Source organism: Miscanthus floridulus, chromosome 18, assembly GCF_019320115.1.
Source record: "Miscanthus floridulus cultivar M001 chromosome 18, ASM1932011v1, whole genome shotgun sequence".
In the NCBI taxonomy this organism is placed as follows: Eukaryota; Viridiplantae; Streptophyta; class Magnoliopsida; order Poales; family Poaceae; genus Miscanthus; species Miscanthus floridulus.
In genome coordinates this window covers 134,060,158-134,085,545 of record NC_089597.1, presented here as the reverse complement: position 1 = coordinate 134,085,545, position 25,388 = coordinate 134,060,158, and the positions used below count along the sequence as shown (strand labels likewise).

The following is a 25,388-nucleotide window of genomic DNA, read 5'->3' as shown; positions in this document are numbered from 1 at the left end:
GAAGTTGAGAGATTGGCATCTGGCTGCCTTGGTTTTGCAGAACTGGTGGAGGCTGGTTAGAGTTGTGCGAAGGCAGAGGGTTTGGTAGTAGGCTTTGGATTTCAGATTGCAAGATAGCCAACTGCTGCCTTACTTCTAATGCTTGCTGAGACATGAGTGCTGCCCTTTGGTTTTTAGCGTAGACTGCCGCTAACCAGTCTCTTTCTTGCTGAGCCTGCTGAAGTTGGGCTTGTAGCTTTTGAAGCGTTTGCTCTAGCTTTAGGTTTTGGGCTAGCTGTCCTCCATCATCTGCTAGCTGATCTGCTGTAGCCACCTCTTCTACTTCAGCCTCTGCACCTTCTTGCGGTTGCGGACTGGCGTAAGTGCTTCGAGTGTTGCGCTTGGGTCTTCCCCGCGTAGGGACTTCCTCCCCCATCTGGGTGTGGGCGGAGGTCTTTTTTTCTTGCCATTGTAGGTTTGTGCTTGGCCTAGCACGGTGGGCACCAATGTTGGGAAGGTTGCTCCCAGCAGGTTAAGTATTGAAAGGTCTTCGCTCAGGCGAAGGTTAGTACCAACAAGGAGGCCTATGACACAATTAAGGTTTCATTGATTCATTGGTCTCTCTTTTACATGGGGTTTGCTCTCCCCTTTTATAGGTCACTGTACAAGGCGGAGTTCTTTTACATCTATGCCCTGCAACCGTCAAGGCATATTCTGGGGATATACCCGTACAAATAGAGACCTCTGGGGGTAGCTTCGGCCTTCTCCTTCCTAACCGCCTTACTTCATGGGCCTTGCTTGGAGCCCGCTGGAGGCCCAACAGGCGCGCAGAATGAGCTCCCTCTGAGAACCCAGTCCTTAGACGGTGAAGGCCTGGCCTTTGTCGGACTTCATCGGCTTTTGCGTTGAATCATCATCTTTCTCCTGGCGACCTTCGTGACATCTCTCGGGCGCCGCCTTGAAGTGAGCTCCGGGCCTTCGCCGACATTGCCTTTGCTACCCCTAGGTGGGGCCTTCGCCGACAGTGCCTTCACTACCCTTGGGCCTTCACACGACTTGGTTGTGCGTCCGAAGGCACCCTGCACGAAGACTACCCAGAAAGCACAGCAGTCCATGTTCTAGGTTAATCGTTAGTTGCTAAAAAGGAGAGAGGAAAAGGGCTTGCCTTCACGACCTTGGTATCCATGTCCCAACAACACACAACGTGATTGCCCTCGCCGAGAAGGCTTTACTGCAAGTGAATCGAGAACACAAGCAAGAACGTGAAGAACACAATCTAAAATTGCAAATATATATGAAGTATATGAATCTAATATGAGATTCAAATCTTGATTCGAAAGACTAGTCGACACATGTAAAGAAGATCAAGAACAGAGGCCCTGGTTCACAGTAGTCGATCTTGGCGATACAAGTGCAGCGAACAATGTCTGTTTCATGAGGAAAACAAGAACGCAACAAAACTCAAACTCTAACGATAGCAATGGCGGCTGATTATAATGTCTTGGGCATGCAAACCCCTAGACTCGCCTCCTAACGGGCTCTAAGACGATACACGGTCCAACGGACCAAAAGACGGTGTGGCAGCACTCTGACAGATTCTGCATGTTGACTTGTTTCGACGATTTCCGTTGACTCCAAATGAATTTTGACGTCAAACCAAAGCCATTGGTTAACTTATGAAATTATCTTTCCATGCACATGTGGTTCACCGAAAATGGAGTCCGTATGAGCCCTGGGGGTCGATTTTACCTGGTACTGCTCCTAGAATCCAAGATGGACTCCAACTTGAGTTGGACTGGGCCTCCGCCATGACTTGGATGAGTTGGACGTCCATGCTGTTCCTCTTTGTCTCCTTGGCTTGTATCTGAAGGAGTGCTATCCTCTTCAAGTTTTTCCCTCACTGGGACAAGTTAAAACACTAGTGTTTCTTGTACATTGTACCTCCTGCCACTTAACATTTCTTTAGGGCTAGTTTGGTAGAGCTCCGCTCATAGCTTCTTCAGACCGGATTATACGGTTCTCTGTCAAACGCTTAAAATGCGACTGGATTCTGGTGGAGAGCTAGTGAGAATCACTTCTCCATTTACACTACAAAGCTGGGAGCTAAAAATCTGCTCTCCACCACCCCCCATTACTAAAAAAACTATTTGTAGAGATGCCTCCTTTTTTGAATAGAGGCGGCTCAACCTACGACTACCTCTAAAAGTGGTTCCCAAAACATGCTGCCTCTACAAATACCCTTATCTCTATAGGCGGTTCTATATGCAACCGTTTATATAAAAGGATTTCTAGATCCACCTGGATCTAGAGCTGCCTCTAAGAATTGGTTTGTAGAGGCGGCTGGATATAGAGCCGTCTCTAAAAATAGGTATAACACAGTAAAATTCATAACTTTTTCCACTGAAGCCGGATGAAGACAAACTTTATATTAAAGTTGAAATTATTTAGGTCCAGCAAATTCTATTTGAAGTTCTCACATTTTGAAATTTAATTATTTTGATATTTCAGACGATCTTGGACGGAGAAATGACCAACACCAAAGTTATAAATCTCGAAAAGATATCAAACACTGCAATTGAGAACTTTTTTATTTGAAATAATAAATGGTAGGAAAATTCAGTTACAAGTCCTCACATATTGAAATTTGAATTTTTCAAGCGACCTCGGAAGGAGAAACCACTAAAACCAAAGTTGTACTCAATGGTATCAACAAATTTGCAATTGAAAACTTTTTCATTTGAATTCGTTTAGGGTCCTAAATACTCATCTCATAATTAGGTGAAGTGAATACGAGGAGAATGTTTATGCCCTTTAGTCGCAAGTGGCTTCGGGTTGGAGTGGTCAGGGTAGCTATACACGAGGCCCGTTTTATAGAGGCGGATTGTGATTTACAGTCACCCCTAGACATCAATTTGTAGAGGTGGCTATTGTTGTCAGCGCCTCTACAAATATCATTTCTAGAGCAGTTGATTTTATTAAAAAAAATCTAGATTCGATTCTAGTCCTAGCATGGACTATAATTACTATAATGGCATAAGCACAGGTTAAGCCAACACTACGATGCCTAAAATGTCACAATTTATTTGTCAGAAAACTAGGAGTGTTGTCGTATATTTTATTATATCAATGTAGATATGTTATAATGTTTTAAAAAATATATAATTATTAATTTATCAAAAGCAGCATCCAACCTACTAAATTTATAGTTCACTTTAGCTAGCCCTAAACCAAACTTATCTATAACTATGACTAAACTTTAAGAAAAAGGTATTAACATCTACAAGTTTAAATGAATGCATTACCAAAACATATCTCTTGGAGAATTTAATGAAACTAATTTATCTTACAGATGTCGGTGCAATTATGGTACAGATTCAGACCGTAAGGGTTCATGGTTCAAGGATAGACAATGGAGGAGTCCCTTGAGTTCTGCACATAGATATCTCTCGGGTCGGTGTTCCTGTACCTCATCATGATGGAACGCTAAAAGACAAAAAAATGAGCCATGAGAAATCTGTACATGTACATGAGATTATTGCTTTCAAGTACTGCAAGTATACTTCTCTATTCTCCAACAATCAACCGTAGTTTTACTATACTTACATGTGTGAACTACAAATACACACAACCTAGGCAGGTCAGAGGCTTGGCTCGTGAAACGGATCGAATAGAGATCACTTTGGTGATTAGTTGCGACAACGCTTGATGGAAAAAGTGACGGGTTTTCCTCAGCTGAATGTATTAGCCCTCGGACCATCCACTACATTGTCATGAGGTAGCTCAGCTCTGTGGATTCAGGTGGGCAACATGCACTTTGCTTCTCTACCAGCGCTATTGGTTGCTAGGGCTTTGGCTTTGGGTAATAGGAACACTATGTGGCATCTAGTAGTGTCGGCAAGTTTCTTTTGATTAGGCCCATGTGTGCTCTCGCCAACTGGTTTCTTGCGAGTTATACAACGTTTTCACCTCCTCTGAATGAAATATGTGCCATAGCACTAGCACAATCATAAAAAAAACTCCTTGAGAAAAATGACAATGCATGAGGCGTGATTTGAAGAGAAAAAGAAGATCAGTAAGTAAACATCACTGGTGTTGGTACAAGCCTACAAGACAGAAGGTACATTTCATACATACAGCCATCGGCTGCTCCACATTTATTCAGAAATGAATAGCACAGGGAGATACAAATTGCCAAATGAAGTTTCATACTGCTTCAATTTTTTTTTTACTTCGTATACAGCTTCAGAAGTCAAATCATTTGAAGGAACAAAGTTTAATCAGAATGCATGCCAACACAAATGGAAACCTATGGTGACTTTATTTGTCCTCCGTGTTGCAGTTTATTCATCATCCTTCATACAGCTCTTGCAGCATCTCTTCCAGCTCCTGGGGAGTGAATTTTGGGTTGGTAACCTTGCTATCCTCTATGTATTTTGTATAGCCTGGAATGATATTTTCGGTGACAGCTTTGCGCAGCCTTTTCCTAAGCTCGGGAGCTGGGACCTTCCACAGCTTTTGGGTAGTGTAGGTTTTCTGAAATTCAGACTCGAACTTGGACAGTGGGTAGTGGTTTCTCCCCAGGCAGAGTGTTGTATGATTGGACAAGCATGACAACAGCGGTGCCCAAGATACCTGTATATACCTCTCTATATAGTGCCCAAGCTCATCTTTGCGAGTGACGATTTCTACATCGACTTTGGTACAAGCAGAGAGAGTGTATTTGAGTTTCTCCCGTATGAAGTTTGAGTTGTTGAGGAGGAATAATAAGCCGAGGCCTTTATCTAGGAATAATTGTGACTTGGTGATGAGTTTTTCTTCAAGGAGAGAAACCATCTCTGTGATGAGGCTGATGAAAGGTGGTGCCTCTCCAAGTCCGGTCTGAGGCACATACTTACCAAGGCTAGCTGCTTGGGATACTAATGGAGTAACTGTGGACTCATTGCGTAGCAGGAAGTTGATGTCCTTCATTACTTCATAAGTGGCTTTGAGAATATCTGATGATTGTTGTGGAGTCTGAGTATCCATTGGCTTAATGACACCAGTCCTAATCTCCTCCAGCATGCTCCATATGGCCTCAAACGCCCTGCCCTGCTTTTCTGTCAAGAGGCTCACCATCTCGTTCTTTATCTTTTCAACTTGTGCAGAGGGTGTCGAATGGAATTGCAATTTGATCCCCAGTAACGCCTTGGACAGAGCACCATGTAAATGGAGACACAGAATGAAAGAGTGATAGAGGTATGCTACCCCATGTATAGAAAGAAAATAACTAAACTTGAGATCAACAAAAACGAGCATTTTCGACATGGCTTTTTGGAAAAACAGTCCGAACTGTACTGGATCCAGACTAGTAGCTTGTTTCCCGCTCTCTACCTCTTCCTTACTGATACCAGGCATGCCCACAAAGCCAAGACCATGGTCGGGAAAGAAAGACGCCGTGAGACAAAAGGTTTCCATGATTTTTTCGAGAGCTTTGATCCAGCTCCATAGCCTCCATATATCACCTGGTGTAGGATGCTCGACATCGAGTTGGAGAACCCAGCTGACGCCCAGCTCCGAGAACCACCTCTCCAGGGCACTCATGCCACCGCCGCCGCCTAAGATGCTGCGATTCTCTGACGGCCCACGGAAGAATTCCTGAACCAGGCCTTCAATGCGCTTCATCCTCATCTCCTTCAACGTTTCCTCGGCTGCTTTGCGGGGCTTCTTGATTTGTTGAGCAAACTCGGCATCCTTTTTGACGGCTTCAATCCCGGACGTGCCCGTTTCCTCGGCTGCTTTGCGGGGCTTCTTGATTTGTTGAGCAAACTCGGCATCCTTTTTGACGGCTTCAATCCCGGACGTGCCCGTTTCCTCGGCTGCTTTGCGGGGCTTCTTGATTTGTTGAGCAAACTCGGCATCCTTTTTGACGGCTTCAATCCCGGACGTGCCCACCCTGAGCTCCGAGTCCAATTGCAACAAGGCCGACTCCATAGAGATACTAGAGGAGTGGCGAGAGGCGCTCCCGCTAGATGTGTAGGCGGTTGAGACGATGGTACCTGATCTGGAGCTGCTGCTAATGGTGTCGGAACTGGATCCGGCCTTCTCCCCGTGGTGCCGGTAGCTCCAAGAAGGCCCCCGGCCGCCATCCCTGCCCGCCGCCTCCATGCCAAGCTACAAGCTACAACTGCAGGAGAGGGCGTCTGCGTTTGGAACTTTGTTTTGGATCGAAGAGAGAACGTGGTAGATGATATGCAGTGGCGGATGCACGATGCGGGATAAGGGGGCTAAAACAATAGAGATATTGATTTGTATGAAGATTTAATGGTGAAATCAAGCTTTTGCTATAGTGATTAGACTTAAAATCAAGACATTAGGGGGGCTAGAGCCCCCCAGCCCCCCTTTGGATCCGCCACTGATGATATGATAGTGTCGCCTTTTTAAAGCTTTGGGCCAGGATTCCATCCCCTCCCCTGTCGTGGAACGCGCGTGGCAGTTTCGAGCGGACCACGACGCGCTTCCACCTTGCCGTGTTTACACAGTCTTTTATCTGGGCCGAACGCAAAGCATCTGCACTGGCCCACAATGTCTCACGCCGCACCAGGCAAAGTAATCAAAGTGGATCTTTCCTCGTCATCAAATCAAATCATCAATCAACGAAGAAAAAAAAAAGCAATCTAAGTGGGGGCTGAGTGAAACCGAAATTGCTAACGTCCTGGCGCATTGCAAAATTTGGAAACTTTTTAAAAAATGCTAGGCCTTTTAAAATTCTATAATGCATTTATTACGATAATAACTTTAGAAAAGGATCCTACTTAAATATACCTGTATCTGGATGACATTTGTAGAAAATTTTCCCCATAAAGGCAGAGCATTTTTTATTATATTTTAGAGGGACAATGTTCTAGGTTTTACAAGAAAATTGTTCTACCTCATTGAGAAAAATGCTTTAGGTTCGAGAGAATAATGTTCTAGGCTCACAATAAAATGTTCCGAGTTTAGGACAAAATGTTGCAGCTTAATGTGCATAATGTTGTGGCTTTAGAAAAAAAAATATTCTTGCTTAAATAATTAATAGATGCTTTAGCTTCAGGAGAAAATTGTTCCATAGTATGCTAGCTCACAAAATCTAGCTTAGATAAAATTGTTCCATCATAACTAAAACAATCTTCTAAAACGTTAATTATGGCGTGGTCGGTTTGGGTTGAGCCCAGCGATATTGCGGTGGTGGCATGACTAAGGAGCCAAGCTCAGTGATATTGTCGGCGGCGGCATGCCTGAGGAGTCAAGTCTGATGATGTTGCTGACGGCATCATGCCTGAGTGGTGAGTCGAGTGGTGTAGCTAATAACATGAATGAGCATGCACTGTAATTAAGCAAAAAACGCTACTATAATAAGTATTTTTTAGTGTTGGGTAAAATAGATTTTAGATGTGGTTGCTTGGACTATTGAGGGAGTTGCCATCAGGCAACCACCTTCGAAAATGAAAAATATGATTTGTAGAGATGATCACCTTTGACAACCCATGGAGGCTCCTCTCTCCGTTCTGCTCTAGCGATATGTTTCGCGGAGTTCGGCAAAGGATGGCGATTCCTTTGTCCAGAAACACTAGGGGAATTCTTTGTTACTCCTCTATTTAAAATTATAAGACGTTTTAGCTTTTCAAAAGTCATATATCTGAACATAGTGTATATCTAGAAAAAATAAAACATCTTATCTTATAATTTGAAATGGAGGGAGTACTTTGTGGCAGAACCGCCTAATTTAATACCTCACAGGAGCGCTTGTCTTCCATTAGACACTAAGCACTCGAGGGAGAACAATAAATTAATCGGTTCCGTCGGGCACACCCCAGGGGAGAACCCAAAAATCCACATTTTTGCCATCAGTATCACAAACGAGAGAATAAAGCTTACATCATTCGTAACCAATTCTTACATCACTTTACATGTATATCAGAGTATAACATTTGTTATTATAATAGCGGAATGTAATCATATTATCAGAGTTATAAACAATTTAATTAAACAGCGGAATAGAAACATGTGAACAGAGTTACAGCTGAAATAAACATCTATTAATGACATGATAAAGTATTGATATATAGACTACGGCAACAGATTATGAAACTTTCATTTATAAAAGTATTTGGTGAGAGTTATAAATAACAACTACGATCGCAGCGTAAAGGAAATCCTCTCTGAGCCCACCAGGAGGAATCCACACACAAAGGTCAGCTCAAGCGTCCACCTGTCACCTGCAACAGGGGAAAATAAAACCCTGAGTACTCAATTGTACTCAGCAAGACTTACCCGGCAGGAGAAAAGAAAAGACTCCAAGGATATGCAAGGCCATCTGGCTTGTGGGTTTATTGCATTTGCAGGAAGCATTACTAAACGTGCGTCCTTATGTTCGATTTTTATTAATAGCCGCATTGGTTCATTAACTAACCATTCTATGTAAGCACCTGTGCTACTTTCAAGCAGGCGGTAAGCAATCAGATTTCCTTTGTCCATCTTCCATATTTCATCTTCCAGTTCTTACTACGATGCTAAACCGTAGACAAGCCGTACCGGATAGCCCTGCGATTCGCGAATCAATGCCCCCAGCTGGGTACCCCGAAAACACACGCCCCGCTTGTACCCCAGGCACAAGAAGGACCAACCCATCACTCTCCTGTCCCAGGTGTCCAGGTCCCCGTCCAAACTAGGACTCCAAGCCCCCGCTCCTGAGTACCGGACTCAGCGCGGTGCAAGGACCTCCTCCACCAAAAACAAACCCAGATAGTCGGTCCGGAAAGAGCCGGATCTGCGACAAGAGAGCAACAAGTCTTCCAAGCGCCCATACACAAGTATGTGCTCGGGATAATAAGTCTGTGACCTGCCTAGAGTCATATGCAACGATCGGTCCTTAACTGACCAGACAGGGGGAAACGGTGTAACCAAGCTATGACCCGCCTCCGCGGCGACACAACTTCTTACACCCACCAATACCCAAACCACATCCCTGCCCGGTCACCATTTTTCTTTCCACCATTTTATATATTCCAAGTGATAACCATATAGTAACATATTTCCTATATCTTGCGAGTGACAGACAATCACTCGACTTTTACCGGAGTCTTGTAGCATAGCAATCTATACGATCATGTCATACTAGTAAGACTCATAGGATAAAGATATATATATGCAAGTGGGTTTCATTCAACTCCTTAAAACTTAATGCACAAATATAATTTAAACTACAGAAAAGTAGGGGTTATGCACCGGGGCTTGCCTGGGAAAAATATAATCAGAAGTTAGTTTTCCATCATGGCGACATGATCTTCAAAAGCACCATTCCTCCAGCAACTCCCGAGGACTCCGTGATCCATCGTCGTCCCTACCATGATATGCAATGTAATGAAATGCAAGGGTATGATCAACTGACTGCAATCGTGACTCGTATAAATACGCTCTACGTCTCTCAAGTGAACGAGCTAGTTCTAACGACGACCGTACTTAGGCTACATATCCATGTTGTCGCACAAGGCGTTATTTCCCCATAATTATTTTAGTTATATAAACCAAGGTGTTTCTTTATTCGCAATAGGACATTATTATCTAATTAGCAACTAGTTATTCCGGAGCTACAAAATTCATGATGAGTAACTAATATTGCTAGGGATCTACTGTAGAAATTTCGGATTCAACGCTATTACCAAGTTACCACGGAAAATCCCTCCAAGTTTATATGTTTACAACACTAAGTATCTTAGATTAATTATATAGCTTCTAGGAATAATATCACCCTATGTGAACCAACTATACTAACAGGTAGATCATGATTTTAGGAACTTAACAAACTGGTTTCACAATTTTTGAATCCCTATACTATTTTATATTGATTTTACAATTTTTATTCCCGAGACTAAATTAGCAATTTCTTAGAACCAAAGGGCCAACAGACCATAGCCGGCCCAGTGGCCTGTTCGGCCAGGCCCAGCAGATGGACAGGCGGTGGCCCAGCAGCGTTGCGTGGCCCACCGACTAAGCGCGGCCCAGCCAGGGCGCGCGGCGCACGCGGCCCGTAGAGGCGCGAGGCCCAGCAGATGGCCAGCCCACGCAGCGCGGCGGCCCAGGCAGGACGCAGCCACGGCAGGCCGGCCCAACGAGCCAGGAGCCCGCGCGCGTCGGCTTCTTTTCAAAAATGACCTCGAGCTTTGCGATATTTATACCAACACTATCCGCACTATTCCTACCGACAGTAGTTTCATGACAAGGCCCTCATAGTATTCGTCTTTACAACGGGGCGGTCCTCGGGACCCCCGTGCACGACGGCACGGCTCCGGGCGGTGCTGCGCGACCACGCCGGCCATCTGGGTCCCACACTGACGCTGCTAAGAGGTCGACCACCCCCTCTGACTCGAACGGTGACGCTGGTTGCCCACAGGAAGCTACGGTGCGCACCCACGTGAGCAGAACCGGCGGGCGGCGATTCACGGCGGTGGCTAGGCCGTTCCGGTGATCCTACGCACTCACGGGTGAGTAGAGATAGCGGAGAAGCAACAACAGCTTACCACGATGCATGCTATGGTGACGGTTGGAGTGGAGGGAGGCTGAAGAACTCCAGCCATGTTCGCCCGCACCGCGTGGCGGCGCTCCGAGCCGGGCACCCGCGCGTCACCTCGTCACCAACAGCCGGCCTGGTCAAGACAACGCGAGCATCGGAAAGAGGGGGTCGCGGTGAGTCCAAGGGCACAAGCAATCAAATTTCAATTGATCACGCGGGCCGTACCTCCCAACTTACCAACTTGGCGGCACACATGACCGGCGGCGAGCCCAACACCAAATTGGCCGACCACAGTACACGACTGAGGCCAGGTGCGGGTTGGGTTGCTAGATAACCACCTAAGCTACTTGCAGAAGTGAGAATTGGGCGGTGAGTGGGCCTCGAGCCAAATGAATTGGAAGGGCGGGGAGCACGGTTGCCCAGCGGTGGTCATGTCGCGAAGCAGCACATCGGCGAGCCGATGCGGTTTAAGACCAGGCGAGGGACCGGCCGGAAGCTAGCAGGCACGTGCACCTGAGCACCGACGATGAGACCGGGAAACCTGGCGTGACGTGGCTGGGTAGGAGGAGTCACCCCGAGCAGTCCCTCTAGCGTCGGCTAGCCGGTTGGCAGCAACGCAGGGCGCACGACTCGACACAAGGGTCGGGGCCAGACGACCATCACGCAGCGGCAGTGGCGTACACCAGGGGCACGGCCACGGCAGGGAGACGTCGCCAACAGCGTGGCTGGGCCAGGGCAACCATGGCACGACGGGTAGCGGCAATCGTCCAAAGACAATTTGCATGGCAGATGGTCGAGGGGTGGAGGCGGGCCATCGCAAGGGCAAGAGAGTGCGCACATGGCATGGCACGAGCTGCAGAGCATAGCACTAGGACACGGAACAGTGCAGCACAGCAGCGTCCAAGCATGGCCACGCGTGGCAGCAGCCGCGATGGCCAGCGAGCAACCGGCTCGGCAGCAGCAATGCAGCAGGCCCACGGCCAGCGGCACAGCAGTGTCCAAGCATGGCCACGCGTGGCAGCAGCCGCGGTGGCCAGCGAGCAACCGGCTCGGCAGCAGCGATGCAGCAGGCCACGGCCAGCGGCACAGCACCGCGCGGTAGCGGCCACAGCCGGCCAGATCCGGCTCATCGCGCCCACGGTGCCAACTAGCCGAAACAGTGACGTGCACGGATTTTGAAGCAAGCCAAAACTCAAACCCAGCTCGGTTGAGGTTCAACCCAAAACCACTACCCTAAAGCCGATCATACTAGCTATCTAACGGAGCAATCCCAAAGACCAGATAATGACTGGAGGGGGAGGCAGAGGTATGCCAAGATGGGTTCGTCGCGCCGAACGCCGGTTCGCGAACAGAGTGCCAACCACATGTTCACAGCGCGCCCAATGATGTTCATGAGCTTTTCAAAAGTTTATAAGCACTAAAAAAAATTGATTAGCACTACCTATGTTGATTTTTCTCAGCCACAAGGGTGAAGTCACAAACGGTTCGTTTATCATTTCATGATCATAAAAAAAACTTTAAAATTAGAGAAACTCGTTTCGAAGGTTTTTACTGAGGCCTAAATCGCGGCGCTAAAAAGAATCGTAACACCAGGGTGTTACAACCAACCCCCCTTAAAAAGAATCTCGTCCCGAGATTCGAAGCTAGAACCAGAAAAGGGGAAACGTGATTACATTCCGTAGACCAGGGATCACACGAAAGATTACACGACTTCGAATACTAAACCACACGGGGAGCTAGGGATACATGGTTAAGAGCAACTTGGTACAACCGAGATCTAATCCAGAAGTCGAGATAGATGAGGACAATGGAGAAACAATAAGATAATGATTATCCAAAACATGGCGTAGCACCAACAAATCCAGAAACAGTCGACTGAGAAGTAAAACATCGTGAACCCTAAGATTGACTACCCAAAAGGGAACTTGAACTTCTTCGACGAACCGGATCCTTTCTTCTTCTTCGATCACACCATCACCTCAGACAGATGAACCTAGCTTCACAACATCAACTGGATTTCGTATTTCCGCTCCAAAGGAGAGGGGAAATGGGGATGAAGGAGAAAAGCAAGGACCAAGGGTTACTTATAGTGGAGAACGGAGGTGGGGAGCAACACACCGGAGTGGAGATAAGATTGGACATGTTGCGCTCCCAGCGTGAGCGATGGAGGGGGAAATAAAGGAGAAGAGAGGAGGTCCGCTCGACGAGGCAGGCGTGTGGGCGGTCGTGTCACCAAAAGAAGAAGGAAAAGAGAGGGAAATGGGGGGGGTCCGGTACGGTGAACGATGGTGCGGGGTAGAGAGCCGACCGGATGCTGGGAAAGGAGAAGTGCACAGTGCACAAAGATGGCGAGCACTGCACGATGCCGCGGTCACGCAAAAATGGGATGCTACCGATCCCGACACAGGCGGCGTTCGCAGGGCACGCAGCGAAATAACCCGGCATGCGTAGCACGGTCAACTAAGCACAGGGCTTGGGACAAAACGTCCACTCTGACTTTTGCAACTACTCCCGACTATCCACTGCTGACCTTCCTTGACCACATCCATCTTTTCTGTAAACCCAGATCATGTCATACTTCCTTTCTCCAAACCATCTCCTTTTTACCTTGAAGACACTTTTGCATCCCCATTATGGATTTCCCGTTTGAACACCCGAACATTTTCAAGGAGAAAATTTTTAAAACAAATGGTACGGCGGTGTAACTCGGCAAGGTACTTGGTCAACAACCTCGATACCAGCGCGTGCCGAGCAGCATCACCATGTGGCAGCTGTTCCACAGGGAGCCCTCGGTTTCGTCGCGACACCATAAGCTATTAACTAGGCAACTACTACCAACTTACACGCCATGAGGGCAGTGGGGTCATAGACCACAGAGTAAGGGGTATCGCAAGGGAAAAATTCGACAACAAAGGTTTCCCTCCACAACAAGGGACAAGGAATTCAAATCCCACGATGGATTTGTTTTTTTTAAAAAGATTCAAGTGTTCTGTTGGGACATCCACAATTAGTTGATATAGTGTCCAATAACACCCAATCACGGCTGATCTGCTGGTATCGGAATGGCAACTTCTCTTGTAACCCACTTGATATCACCCATGAACTCTTAAGCACATCTAACGAACTTAAGGTAGATAAACGCAATAAACACAGCGAAATAAATAAAATGCATATTTCAACGATCTTACACGGGTACAATGTACAGGCATTCAGGCTCACATTCACGGCATAGCATTCACCTACGGTCGGACGATCTCGACAACTACGGACGACAACAACGACAAGAGTACAATATAGGGAGACAGCAACGAAAACACTACTACTACGGGCACAACGTCCCAAGGCAACTAGTCCACATCCTCGCGGGGCAACGGCTGAGTGAGAGGAACCAAGGGTTCTTCTTTTGACACTTCCGAGGGTGGAGGTGCTGGCGGTGCTGCAACACCGGTTCTTCTTCTCTCGGGCGGGTGGATAGGGATCCCTTCCAAGATCGGGGCATCCTGCCTTCCAGTAGCCAACGTCCTCCGTTCGGCCCTGGTGACAAGATAGGCCACCCGCAGCTGATGAACATGCCAGTCTTTGGCTCCCTTTAGAGCTTCCTCCATGGCAGCCTCTCGGCTCTCAGCAGCTGCAGCGCTGGCATGCGCGTCGGCGAGCTGCACCTGGAGCATCCGGTTGAAGATCTCGGCTTCCTCGGCGCGCCGAAGGCACGCCCTCAGCTCCAAGGCTTGATGGTCGTACTGCTCATCCAGAGCGAGCAGGTACGTGGTCAAGTGCACCATGGTGGGACTGTCCTCTTGCACATCTCGCCCTTGCAAAGCCTCCATGCGGGCCCTCCATGCTCGCCAATTCTTGTCCAAAGGAGGAAAGAACCGCATGGGAGTACGAGCAATGGGCTCCTCATAGATCTGGCAGAGGTATCGCAAGGCTTTGCAAGCCACAACCTGGTAGGTGTTGACGAAGCGAAACCCAGTTGCGGTCACACTCCAGGCTTCAGTGAGGTCGGGGAACTCTTCACTCTTCCCGATATAGACGGTAACCTCACACCGCTCGGTGCCATGCTCCTCATACTCATGGCCCTCATACTCAGGGCGATCATTGACTCCGAGCTTTTGTAGGGTGGCATGCAGGATTCTGGGAAACCCCTCAATGTTCAGGCAGTAGGTACTAACCCAGGCTCCTGCCATCCTTGGCGGTGGTTGCAAGGAAGGCTGAGCGAAAAGCCGGCTCAAAGGAAAAGCTAAGGGAGCTAAAGTGCACCGAGTGGTGGTACCAATGGCTAAATCAGGCTCTACTTATAAAGGCGGAGCGTTCGGTGGTCCTAGCGCGATTCACTAGGATTCCCGCGCGAGATCACTACGGCGGATCGACCAAATTCCACGAGTTCGAGGCGAGCGATGTGCGATGCCATTACTGACTAGTATGACTACAGGGCAAGGGTCCGACAAGAGCGCAGAAAGGGGTACAGAGAGACGTGGGTCACGACCGGCGCGAACCATGGGCGAACGCGAAACACGAAGCCATAGTGTAGACCTAACTCTCGGACAGGAACGAGTCAGACGTGCACAATACGACACGCGTGACACTTATGGATGGCGTATCTACCAGCTATACGACACTACAATGCACAAACAGGATATGCATGAATGCACGTCCTATACGTCCTTGCACTGTTGCCAACATATAGGGCAACCGTTCTCAGATTTTTGGCACATCGTTCTCTCCCTGTAACAAGCCGATACTATCGGACTATGCTCGAGTCAGTGTACCTGCAGAAACTTGATTAAGTCTACCTAAGTCAGTAGAGTGCCATCTATCCTGGATACATAACCATAGTAATAGGGCTACTTATATAACTTCGCATATAAATGCCCTAACTTTTTGCAACAATGGGTTGTCAAATTTTTGTTTAGAAAAGGTTTTCGAAGCTTTATTTGCTCATTTGTGCTCTGATACCACCTGTGGCAGAACCGCCTAATTTAATACCTCACAGGAGCGCTTGTCTTCCATTAGACACTAAGCACTCGAGGGAGAACAATAAATTACTCGGTTCCGTCGGGCACACCCCAGGGGAGAACCCAAAAATCCACATTTTTGCCATCAGGATCACAAACGAGAGAATAAAGCTTACATCATTCGTAACCAATTCTTACATCACTTTACATGTACATCAGAGTATAACATTTGTTATTATAATAGCGGAATGTAATCATATTATCAGAGTTATAAACAATTTAATTAAACAGCGGAATAGAAACATGTGAACAAAGTTACAGCGGAAATAAACATCTATTAATGACATGATAAAGTATTGATATATAGACTACGGCAACAGATTATGAAACTTTCATTTATAAAAGTATTTGGTGAGAGTTATAAATAACAACTACGATCGCAGCGTAAAGGAAATCCTCTCTGAGCCCACCAGGAGGAATCCACACACAAAGGTCAGCTCAAGCGTCCACCTGTCACCTGCAACAGGGGAAAATAAAACCCTGAGTACTCAATTGTACTCAGCAAGACTTACCCGGTAGGAGAAAAGAAAAGACTCCAAGTATTTGCAAGGCCATCTGGCTTGTGGGTTTATTGCATTTGCAGGAAGCATTACTAAACGTGCGTCCTTATGTTCGATTTTTATTAATAGCCGCATTGGTTCATTAACTAACCATTCTATGTAAGCACCTGTGCTACTTTCAAGCAGGCGGTAAGCAATCAGATTTCCTTTGTCCATCTTCCATATTTCATCTTCCAGTTCTTACTACGATGCTAAACCGTAGACAAGCCGTACCGGATAGCCCGGCGATTCGTGAATCAATGCCCCCAGCTGGGTACCCCGAAAACACACGCCCCGCTTGTACCCCAGGCACAAGCAGGACCAACCCATCACTCTCCTGTCCCAGGTGTCCAGGTCCCCGTCCAAACTGGGACTCCAAGCCCCCGCTCCTGAGTCCCGGACTCAGCGCGGTGCAAGGACCTCCTCCACCAAAAACAAACCCAGACAGTCGGTCCAGAAAGAGCCGGATCCGCGACAAGAGAGCAACAAGTCTTCCAAGCGCCCATACACAAGTATGTGCTCGGGATAATAAGTCTGTGACCTACCTAGAGTCATATGCAACGATCGGTCCTTAACTGACCAGACAGGGGAAAACGGTGTAACCAAGCTATGACCCGCCTCCGCGGCGACACAACTTCTTACACCCACCAATACCCAAACCACATCCCTGCCCGGTCACCATTTTCCTTTCCACCATTTTATATATTCCAAGTGATAACCATATAGTAACATATTTCCTATATCTTGCGAGTGACAGGCAATCACTCGACTTTTACCGGAGTCCTGTAGCATAGCAATCTATACGATCCTGTCATACTAGTAAGACTCATAGGATAAAGATATATATGCAAGTGGGTTTCATTCAACTCCTTAAAACTTAATGCACAAATATAATTTAAACTGCAGAAAATTAGGGGTTATGCACCGGGGCTTGCCTGGGAAAAATATAATCAGAAGTTAGTTTTCCATCATGGCGACATGATCTTCAAAAGCACCATTCCTCCAGCAACTCCTGAGGACTCCGCGATCCATCGTCGTCCCTACCATGATATGCAATGTAATGAAATGCAAGGGTATGATCAGCTGACTGCAATCGTGACTCATATAAATACGCTCTACGTCTCTCAAGTGAACGAGCTAGTTCTAACGACGACCATACTTAGGCTACATATCCATGTTGTCGCACAAGGCGTTATTTCCCCATAATTATTTTAGTTATATAAACCAAGGTGTTTCTTTATTCGCAATAGGACATTATTATCTAATTAGCAACTAGTTATTCCGGAGCTACAAAATTCATGGTGAGTAACTAATATTGCTAGGGATCTACTGTAGAAATTTCGGATTCAACGCTATTACCAAGTTACCACCGAAAATCCCTCCAAGTTTATATGTTTACAACACTAAGTATCTTAGATTAATTATATAGCTTCCAGGAATAATAGCACCCTATGTGAACCAACTATACTAACAGGTAGATCATGATTTTAGGAACTTAACAAAACTGGTTTCACAATTTTTGAATCCCTATACTATTTTATATTGATTTTACAATTTTTATTCCCGAGACTAAATTAGCAATTTCTTAGAACCAAAGGGCCAACAGACCACAGCCGGCCCAGTGGCCTGTTTGGCCAGGCCCAGCAGATGGACAGGCGGTGGCCCAGCAGCGTTGCGTGGCCCACCGACTAAGCGCGGCCCAGCCAGGGCGCGCGGCGTGCGCGGCCCGTAGAGGCGCGAGGCCCAGCAGATGGCCAACCCACGCAACGCGGTGGCCCAGACAGGACGCAGCCACGGCAGGCCGGCCCAACGAGCCGGGAGCCCACGCGCGCCGGCTTCTTTTCAAAAATGACCTCGAGCTTTGTGATATTTATACCAACACTATCCGCACTATTCCTACCGACAGTAGTTTCACGACAAGGCCCTCGTAGTATTCGTCTTTACAATGGGGCGGTCCTCGGGACCCCCGCGCACGACGGCACAGCTCCGGGCGGTGCTGCGCGACCACGCCGGCCATCTGGGGCCCACACTGACGCTGCTAAGAGGTCGACCACCCCCTCTGACTCGAACGGTGACGCTGGGTGCCCACAGGAAGCTACGGTGCGCACCCACGTGAGCAGAACCGGCGGGCGGCGATTCACGGCGGTGGCTAGGCCGTTTCGGTGATCGTACGCACTCACGGGCGAGTAGAGATAGCGGAGAAGCAACAACAGCTTACCACGGTGCATGCTATGGTGACGGTTGGAGTGGAGGGAGGCTGAAGAACTCCAGCCATGTGCGCCCGCACCGCGTGGCGGCGCTCCGAGCCGAGCACCCGCGCGTCACCTCGTCACCGACAGCCGGCCTGGTCAAGACAACGCGAGCATCGGAAAGAGGGGGTCGCGGTGAGTCCAAGGGCACAAGCAATCGAATTTCAATTGATCACGCGGGCCGTACCTCCCAACTTACCAACTTGGCGGCACACATGACCGGTGGCGAGCCCAACACCAAATTGGCCGACCACAGTACATGACTGAGGCCAGGTGCGGGTTGGGTTGCTAGATAACCACCTAAGCTACTTGCAGAAGTGAGGAATTGGGCGGTGAGGCCTCGAGCCAAATGAATTGGAAGGGCGGGGAGCACGGTGCCCAGCTGTGGTCATGTCGCGAAGCAGCACACGGCGAGCCGAGCGGTTAAGACCAGGCGAGGACCGGCCGGAAGCAGCAGCACATGCACCTGAGCACCGACGATGAGACTGGGAAACCTGGCGTGACGTGCTGGGTAGGAGGAGTCAACCCCGAGTAGTCCCTCTAGCGTCGGCTAGCGGTGGCAGCAACGCAGAGGCGCACGCCTCGACACAGGGGTCGGGGCCAGACGGCCATCACGCAGCGGCAGTGGCGTACACCCAGGGGCACGGCGTGGCAGGGAGACGTCGCCAACAGCGTGGCTGGGCCAGGCAACCATGGCGCGACGGTAGCGGCAATCGTCCAAAGACATTGCATGGCAGATGGTCGAGGGGTGGAGCGGGCTATCGCAAGGGCAACAGTGCGCACATGGCATGGCACGAGCTGCAGAGCATGGCGCCAGGACACGGAACAGTGCAGCACAGCAGCGTCCAAGCATGGCCACGCGTGGCAGCAGCCGCGGCGGCCAGCGAGCAACCGGCTCGGCAGCAGCGATGCAGCAGGCCACGGCCAGCGGCACAGCAGCGTCCAAGCATGGCCACGCGTGGCAGCAGCCGCGGCGGCCAGCGAGCAACCGGCTCGCAGCAGCGATGCAGCAGGCCACAGCCAGCGGCACAGCACCGCGCTGTAGCGGCCACAGCCGGCCAGATCCAGCTCATCGCGCCCACGGTGCCAACTAGCCGAAACAGTGACGTGCATGGATTTTGAAGCAAGCCAAAACTCGAACCCAGCTCGGTTGAGGTTCAACCCAAAACCACTACCCTAAAGCCGATTATACTAGCTATCTAACGGAGCAATCCCAAAGACCAGATAATGACCGGAGGGGGAGGCAGAGGTATGCCAAGATGGGTTCGTCGCGCCGAACGTCGGTTCGCGAACAGAGTGCCAACCACATGTTCACAGCGCGCCCAATGATGTTCATGAGCTTTTCAAAAGTTTATAAGCACTAAAAAAATTGATTAGCACTACCTATGTTGATTTTTCTCAGCCACAAGGGTGAAGTCACAAACGGTTCGTTTATCATTTCATGATCATAAAAAAAACTTTAAAATTAGAGAAACTCGTTTCGAAGGTTTTTACTGAGGCCTAAATCGCGGCGCTAAAAAGAATCGTAACACCAGGGTGTTACATACTTCTTTGGCTTTTTATTTTTAGGAGACAATGGCTTTTATTATTAGAGGAGGCACTTCTATTCGACCGCTCTATAAGATAAGAAGTTTTAGGAGACACTGAAAGGATATGCCTGTCTCTAAATTTAACTTTCAGAGGCGGATCTCTTAAGAGGTCCGTCGATGGAAAACCCAAGGCCCATAGAAAAAATCGGCCACCACATAATTCCAAACCCTAACATTGGCTTTTACCTTTGATTGGCTTTTTCCTTAGAATTGAAAGTAATGTCAATATTGTTCAGAGATCATATCTTGCATCAAACTAAGTAATAACAGGAGGATGGGCACTTACGTTGGCTTTTACCTTAGACATAGATGTAGCAGAAGTATTGGCGAAATCAATCTCTCTAATTTTCGTGACAACTCCATGCCCATCTATGGTGAAGCTCTCAATGGCAGCTTGTAGATCAGCAGCGTCCTATGCTTTTCTCATCTAGCATTTTGCTTTCCTACTTGGGAAGTTGTTCATATGAGGGCCTAATGATGTTTGGGAGTGTCAATTATCTATTGACAGATTTTATGTGGTTAAATCTGTCCGATTTTTTATAAATGCGACCCAGTAGATAGTTGTAGCACAAACCAAGCACAATCAAATGTATAGAAATATGACAGATTTAGTACCAAAGAAATCTTTCAACAGATGAATAGCAAAAGTCATGATGATGTTTTTCGAATTGTTGGGGTCAGTCAAATCACCCTTGGGATTGGTCATAGTATAGCTGATTAATCTTCGATTTCTTTCCTAGTAGAGTCACCAAAAAATGGTGTTGATACAGTACCAGTCCATTGCCGGAGGAGGTAGCATGTTCGGATCACACGAGAATCACCTGGTGACAAAACCCGAGAAAACCATGCTAGCCAGAATTCCCAAACCGGCCTACTAATGTCTTCTGGGAAGGATCCCATTGGGAGGCACACATAGGTTGTTCTATGATTGACAAGTCATCTAGAATGCCTATAAATGCCATCAATGAACTTGCAGAACAACAAGAACCGAGCAGCGCTTGGGTGACTAGCACAACCGGTGGGCGTGCAGCCGGGGTTTGCCCCCAATAAATTCCATTGCCTCTCACGCGTGGAGCCACAGAGGGAAAGCGACGCGTCCGTCGCATATGGAGCCATGGTTGGACCCGGTGATCGATCTTGTGATCTGAGTATAGTTGTAGGTTTGTTTGTGTACGCGTGGTGTGAGTGTGGTGTGCGTGTGTGAGGTTGGTGTGAGTCTGTACATAAACAGATGATACAGCTGTATCCAGACGTCAAAAAAAAGAACTTGCAGAACAACAAATATGAGGGTTGGAAAAGTTAGTGCTTGAGAGAGAGAGAGAAAAGCAGATGTGTTCTTTTCGATTGGTCAATTGGATACGCACTCAATCATCCGTGCCTCCTTATATGTATAGAGTGAGGTGGTCTTATCTAGTTTGGAGTCGTTTGTGAGCCCAATTTTACATGAAATCTGAAATTCAACGGGGACCGGCCAATACTAGTTGATTTTCTAGAAAAGCCATACTCGGCCTATATTTTGGTTGTCAATGGAAGAGCATATAAATATCACTGTTGCTGGTACAAGGCTTCAAGGCATATGGTACAGACTGCTCTCGGCTGCTCCCATATGTATTTAAAAGATGATCGAGTGAGCTAGAGAAAGTACAAGTTACCAAATGAAGTTTTATAATGCTTTAAAAGCCATGCAATTTGAAGAAGCAATTCTTACATTTCATTACAAAACCAACAGATAATATGAAACATAACTAAGTGTACATACGTTGGCTTGTCTTGTGTGGCGCTCTTAGTTATCCTTCAAATAGCTCTTGCAACATTTCTTTCAGGTTATGGGGAGTGAATTTTGGATTGGTAACATTGTTATCCTCTATGTATGTTGTATAGCCTGAAACAATTTCCTCGGTGATTGCTTTGCGTAGTCTTTTTCTCACCTCAGGATTTGGGACGTTCCATAGCTTTTGAGTGGTGTACATCTTCTGAAATTCAGACTCGAATTTAGACAGTGGCAGCGGAGAGTAGTTTTTCCCAAACAAGCAAAGGGGTTTATGATTAAACAAGCATGACAACAATGGTGCCCAAGATACTTGTAGATAGCTCTCCATATAGGCCTTGACTTTGTCAAATAGGGTTGCCACACAGACTTGGAGAGAAGAGAACGCAGTCATCCTGTCCTGAAGATTTTGCCATATGAAGTCTGAGTTATTGATCAAGAATAAGAACCTAAGGCCATGGTCAGGAAATGATTCTGACATCTTGACAAGCTTTCCTTCCAGATAAGACGTCATCTCCATAATCATGCTATCCAAAGGCGATGGAAGGTGCAGCCGATCTTTTTCATGGCTTGCCAAGAAAAATATACTGTCCAAATGTGGTTGGTCTCCAATATGAGGCAGAACATAGTTACCAAGCCTAGCAGCTGCTTCAGATACTACTGGAGCAACTATTGAGTAATTGTCCAGTATGAAGGCGATATGTTGCATTACTGACCGAGTGATGTTGTGAATGTCCAATGATCCTTGTGGAGTTTGATGACACAAGTCCTCCATCGACTCTAGGGTACGAGTCCTAATCTCCTCCAATGTGCTCCATATAGCATCACCCACCTTGGCGCCCTTGGCATGCAAGAGGTTGACCATCTCGTCCCCTATCCTTTTAACCTGTGCAGAGGGCGTCAAGAGGAATGGTACCTGGATCTTGAACGAGGCACTAGACAGAGCACTGCGCACACCCAGCAAGAAACTGATCTTCTGGTATATATGGCGCCGGTACCCTGCTGAATTGATAACAATCTCATCTCTTCTTGTGGTACTAGGATCCGGAGCAACTATGACGTCAATAAAGACGAGCATTCTCAACATGGCTTCATGAATAAATCTTGCACAATGAAGCTGATCCCAAACACTAGCTTTTTCCTCCCTAAGGACATGGACAACCTTAACAGGTATTTCTTCTTCCCCATAAATACTGCCCAACCGGCCGTTAACGGGAAAGTGCACCGTGGTGGAGGAGACGATTTCGTTGAGAGCCCAGATCCATCTGCAGCCTGCATCATCGTCAGAAGCTTGCTCGAGTCTCCCTGCGGATGCATCGTCATCAGAGATGCGGAGAACCCAGGCGACGCCCAGCTCGGTGAACCACCTCTCCAGGACAGCCATGACGCTGCTGGGACTGGTGATGCTGCAGTTCGCGGACGTCAGTAACTTGTTGAGTGGTCGAACAAGAATAAACTCCCTTTTCTCAATTGCAACCCCATCAGGTTCCAAGTCCAAGTGCAGCATGCTCGTCGCCTCCATATCCATAGAGACAGATGATGATAACAGAGAGCTGATAGATGGGTTGGTAGTTGAGAGTCTTGAGACTATGGTACCTGATCCTGATGAGGAGCTGCTCATGGTGTAGGATAAATTGGATGACCCGATCCGCCCGCGGTTGTAGCTGCTGAAATAAGCCCCGCTGCCGCCATTCCCGCCCTGCATGCTACCTTTGCAAGGGTCTCACGGATTTGTGGAACAAGTGAGGAGGCCTTCTCCTTCGTGTTGATGGGAGCTGTGGGCAGAGAAGCAGAGTCAGAGTCCAAACTAAAATGAGAAGGTGCGGGCGTGGACGCCGACCCCAAACTTGACTACGTCTGACGAGCGGCGGGCAGAGGAACCTTGGTGGCGGCCGGCGGTGTCATTGTTCAACTGTGTCCGAGGGGGCCAGGACCAGGACCTCCCCGCGTTAGCTAGCTTGCGTTTAATTAGCCCCCAGCAGCGGAACAGATCATCCTCTCGTCCTTATCTTCATCCTATACTATCCACATCCACACACGCGGGGCCATGAGCCGACAATGCGACAAATCACCACGGCACGAACAACGAGAACCGGTATATGCAAAGTTCACAAAACAGAGATGCAATTATGGGTGCATTTTTTTTATAAAGTAATCTGTGTCCAACATTCTCTCAAATAATCTGTGTCCAACAAATGTAAATTGATGCCTTCACACAGTCAACTAATATTAAAAAGAAGCATTTTCTTAGAAAGTCATGGCTGCATTCACATAGTCCACAAGCACCAAACATATGCATGCAGATTTTTGACAAAGTGTGACTACTAATTTTCTATAGCAACAAGTGCTATCCCTGTCCTCCTAAATCACATCTCAGTCATCAGCTAAGGTAAAGTTAAAGGTTTTAAACTAAACTGATAGCTAAAAGAACAAGTAAATGGTAAAACTACTACTAGCTACCAGCATGCAGCCGAGTGTGCTTGCAAGTGACAGTTACTTTCACTGTTGCATTCCAAATAAGATAACCGAGTTGATAAAAGTGACATACTGCAGTTTTGCAAATTTGAGAACAGAACCAAACTCTGTAGTTGCAGAGCTGATCACGGTGGAGAAAGCACATAGCTATAGCTGTTGTTTTGTCGCTAAAGAATAGGTTCTGTTGACGATATGAAAATGAAAATCAAGGCTGTCAGCTGACAGAACAAATTGCTGCTCACTGCCGATGGCCTGACCTGGTGCACACAAACAAATTCAGAGCAAAAGCCAGGCACGCACCAGAGAAGAAACTGCAGAGCTGGACAGTAAAATTGACAACAGTTGCTGCCCTTTGCTGCTGCAATAGAGTCGAGACCCAGCACAACCAAGAAATCAAGAGCAGCTCAAGCTGCAGGTGCTGGTATGCACCGAACAGCAGCTTGGAGAGAGCACGCCCTACATCGAAACATACAACGATCAGAAACACAGAGCAAACACAGCAGCTTGAATCATGGCGGACCGGTGACATATGCAAGCAAGGGGGAGACCCCGACCCCGAGTCGCCACCACCGGTGACATATGCAAGCAAGGGGAAGACCCTGACCCCGCGTCGTCCCCTGGTGGCGACTCGGGGGGCCTTCCGTCGCCGCCGCCGAGGGTCCCTCAGGGCGCCCCTGTGGCCGTGCCCTTGCGAGCCACGGTGGCGCGAGTTGCCTCTTCCACGGGTGCGCGCGAGGCCGCCGCTGCCCCTGCAGCACCGCCGTCGCTGTGCCAACGACCGCCGTGCACGTGGACGGGCAATCACCGGCCGCGTCCGGCCGTGCCGCCACCACCCACACCTGCGGCTGGGGCCTCCTCTGCCCCCGCCCGACGCTGCCGCCGTCGTCGGCCGTCCGCCGGGCCTAATCAGCCGCCGGCCGGCTTCTCCCCACCGGTGCGCTGCTCTGAGGGAGGTGAGAACCGAGGGAGTGAATAGAAGCTTTCGCATGGTGTTTTTCACAAAGTTTTATACTCATGTAAACAGTATCAAATAGTGTTGGGGATGAGAGTGGAAATTCTGAAAAGTTTAGGGGCCTTCGTGCAAGTTTGCCGCCGACGCCTGGGCTCGTCCACGTTGGGCCATTTCCGGCCTAGCCCGTGACCAGACCGCGGCCCACATCCACGCGCGCGCCCGCGCGCTGGGCCGGCCTGCCGCCGCCGCGCCTGGGCCGCTTTGGGCCCAAGTGCCCTTTTCTTTTTCTGGGTT

The 25,388-nt window shown here is 48.2% G+C and overlaps 2 protein-coding genes across 4 annotated transcripts; both read right to left on the bottom strand.

Annotated features, from left to right (window-relative positions):
• Positions 1-4,087: 4,087 nt before the first annotated feature.
• LOC136520949 (uncharacterized) lies at positions 4,088-6,353 on the bottom strand. The gene has a single exon (XM_066514644.1). It carries the CDS (start codon positions 6,121-6,123, stop codon positions 4,327-4,329), a length of 1,797 nt encoding a protein of 598 aa, XP_066370741.1. The 5' UTR covers positions 6,124-6,353; the 3' UTR covers positions 4,088-4,326.
• Positions 6,354-21,547: 15,194 nt separating this feature from the next.
• Positions 21,548-25,097, bottom strand: LOC136520803 (exocyst complex component EXO70C1-like). 3 transcript variants are annotated; one of them, XM_066514457.1, is made up of 2 exons: positions 23,264-25,097; positions 21,548-23,073 (listed from the first exon to the last, which is right to left on the bottom strand). In XM_066514457.1, the coding sequence occupies exon 2, from the start codon at positions 23,049-23,051 to the stop codon at positions 21,687-21,689; it is 1,365 nt and encodes a 454-aa protein (XP_066370554.1). In that variant the 5' UTR covers positions 23,052-23,073; positions 23,264-25,097; the 3' UTR covers positions 21,548-21,686. The 3 variants fall into 3 exon arrangements, with proteins under 3 accessions (XP_066370554.1, XP_066370553.1, XP_066370552.1); XM_066514456.1 differs by having other exon boundaries at positions 21,548-23,442; positions 23,549-25,097; XM_066514455.1 differs by having other exon boundaries at positions 21,548-23,683; positions 24,443-25,097.
• Positions 25,098-25,388: the final 291 nt, after the last annotated feature.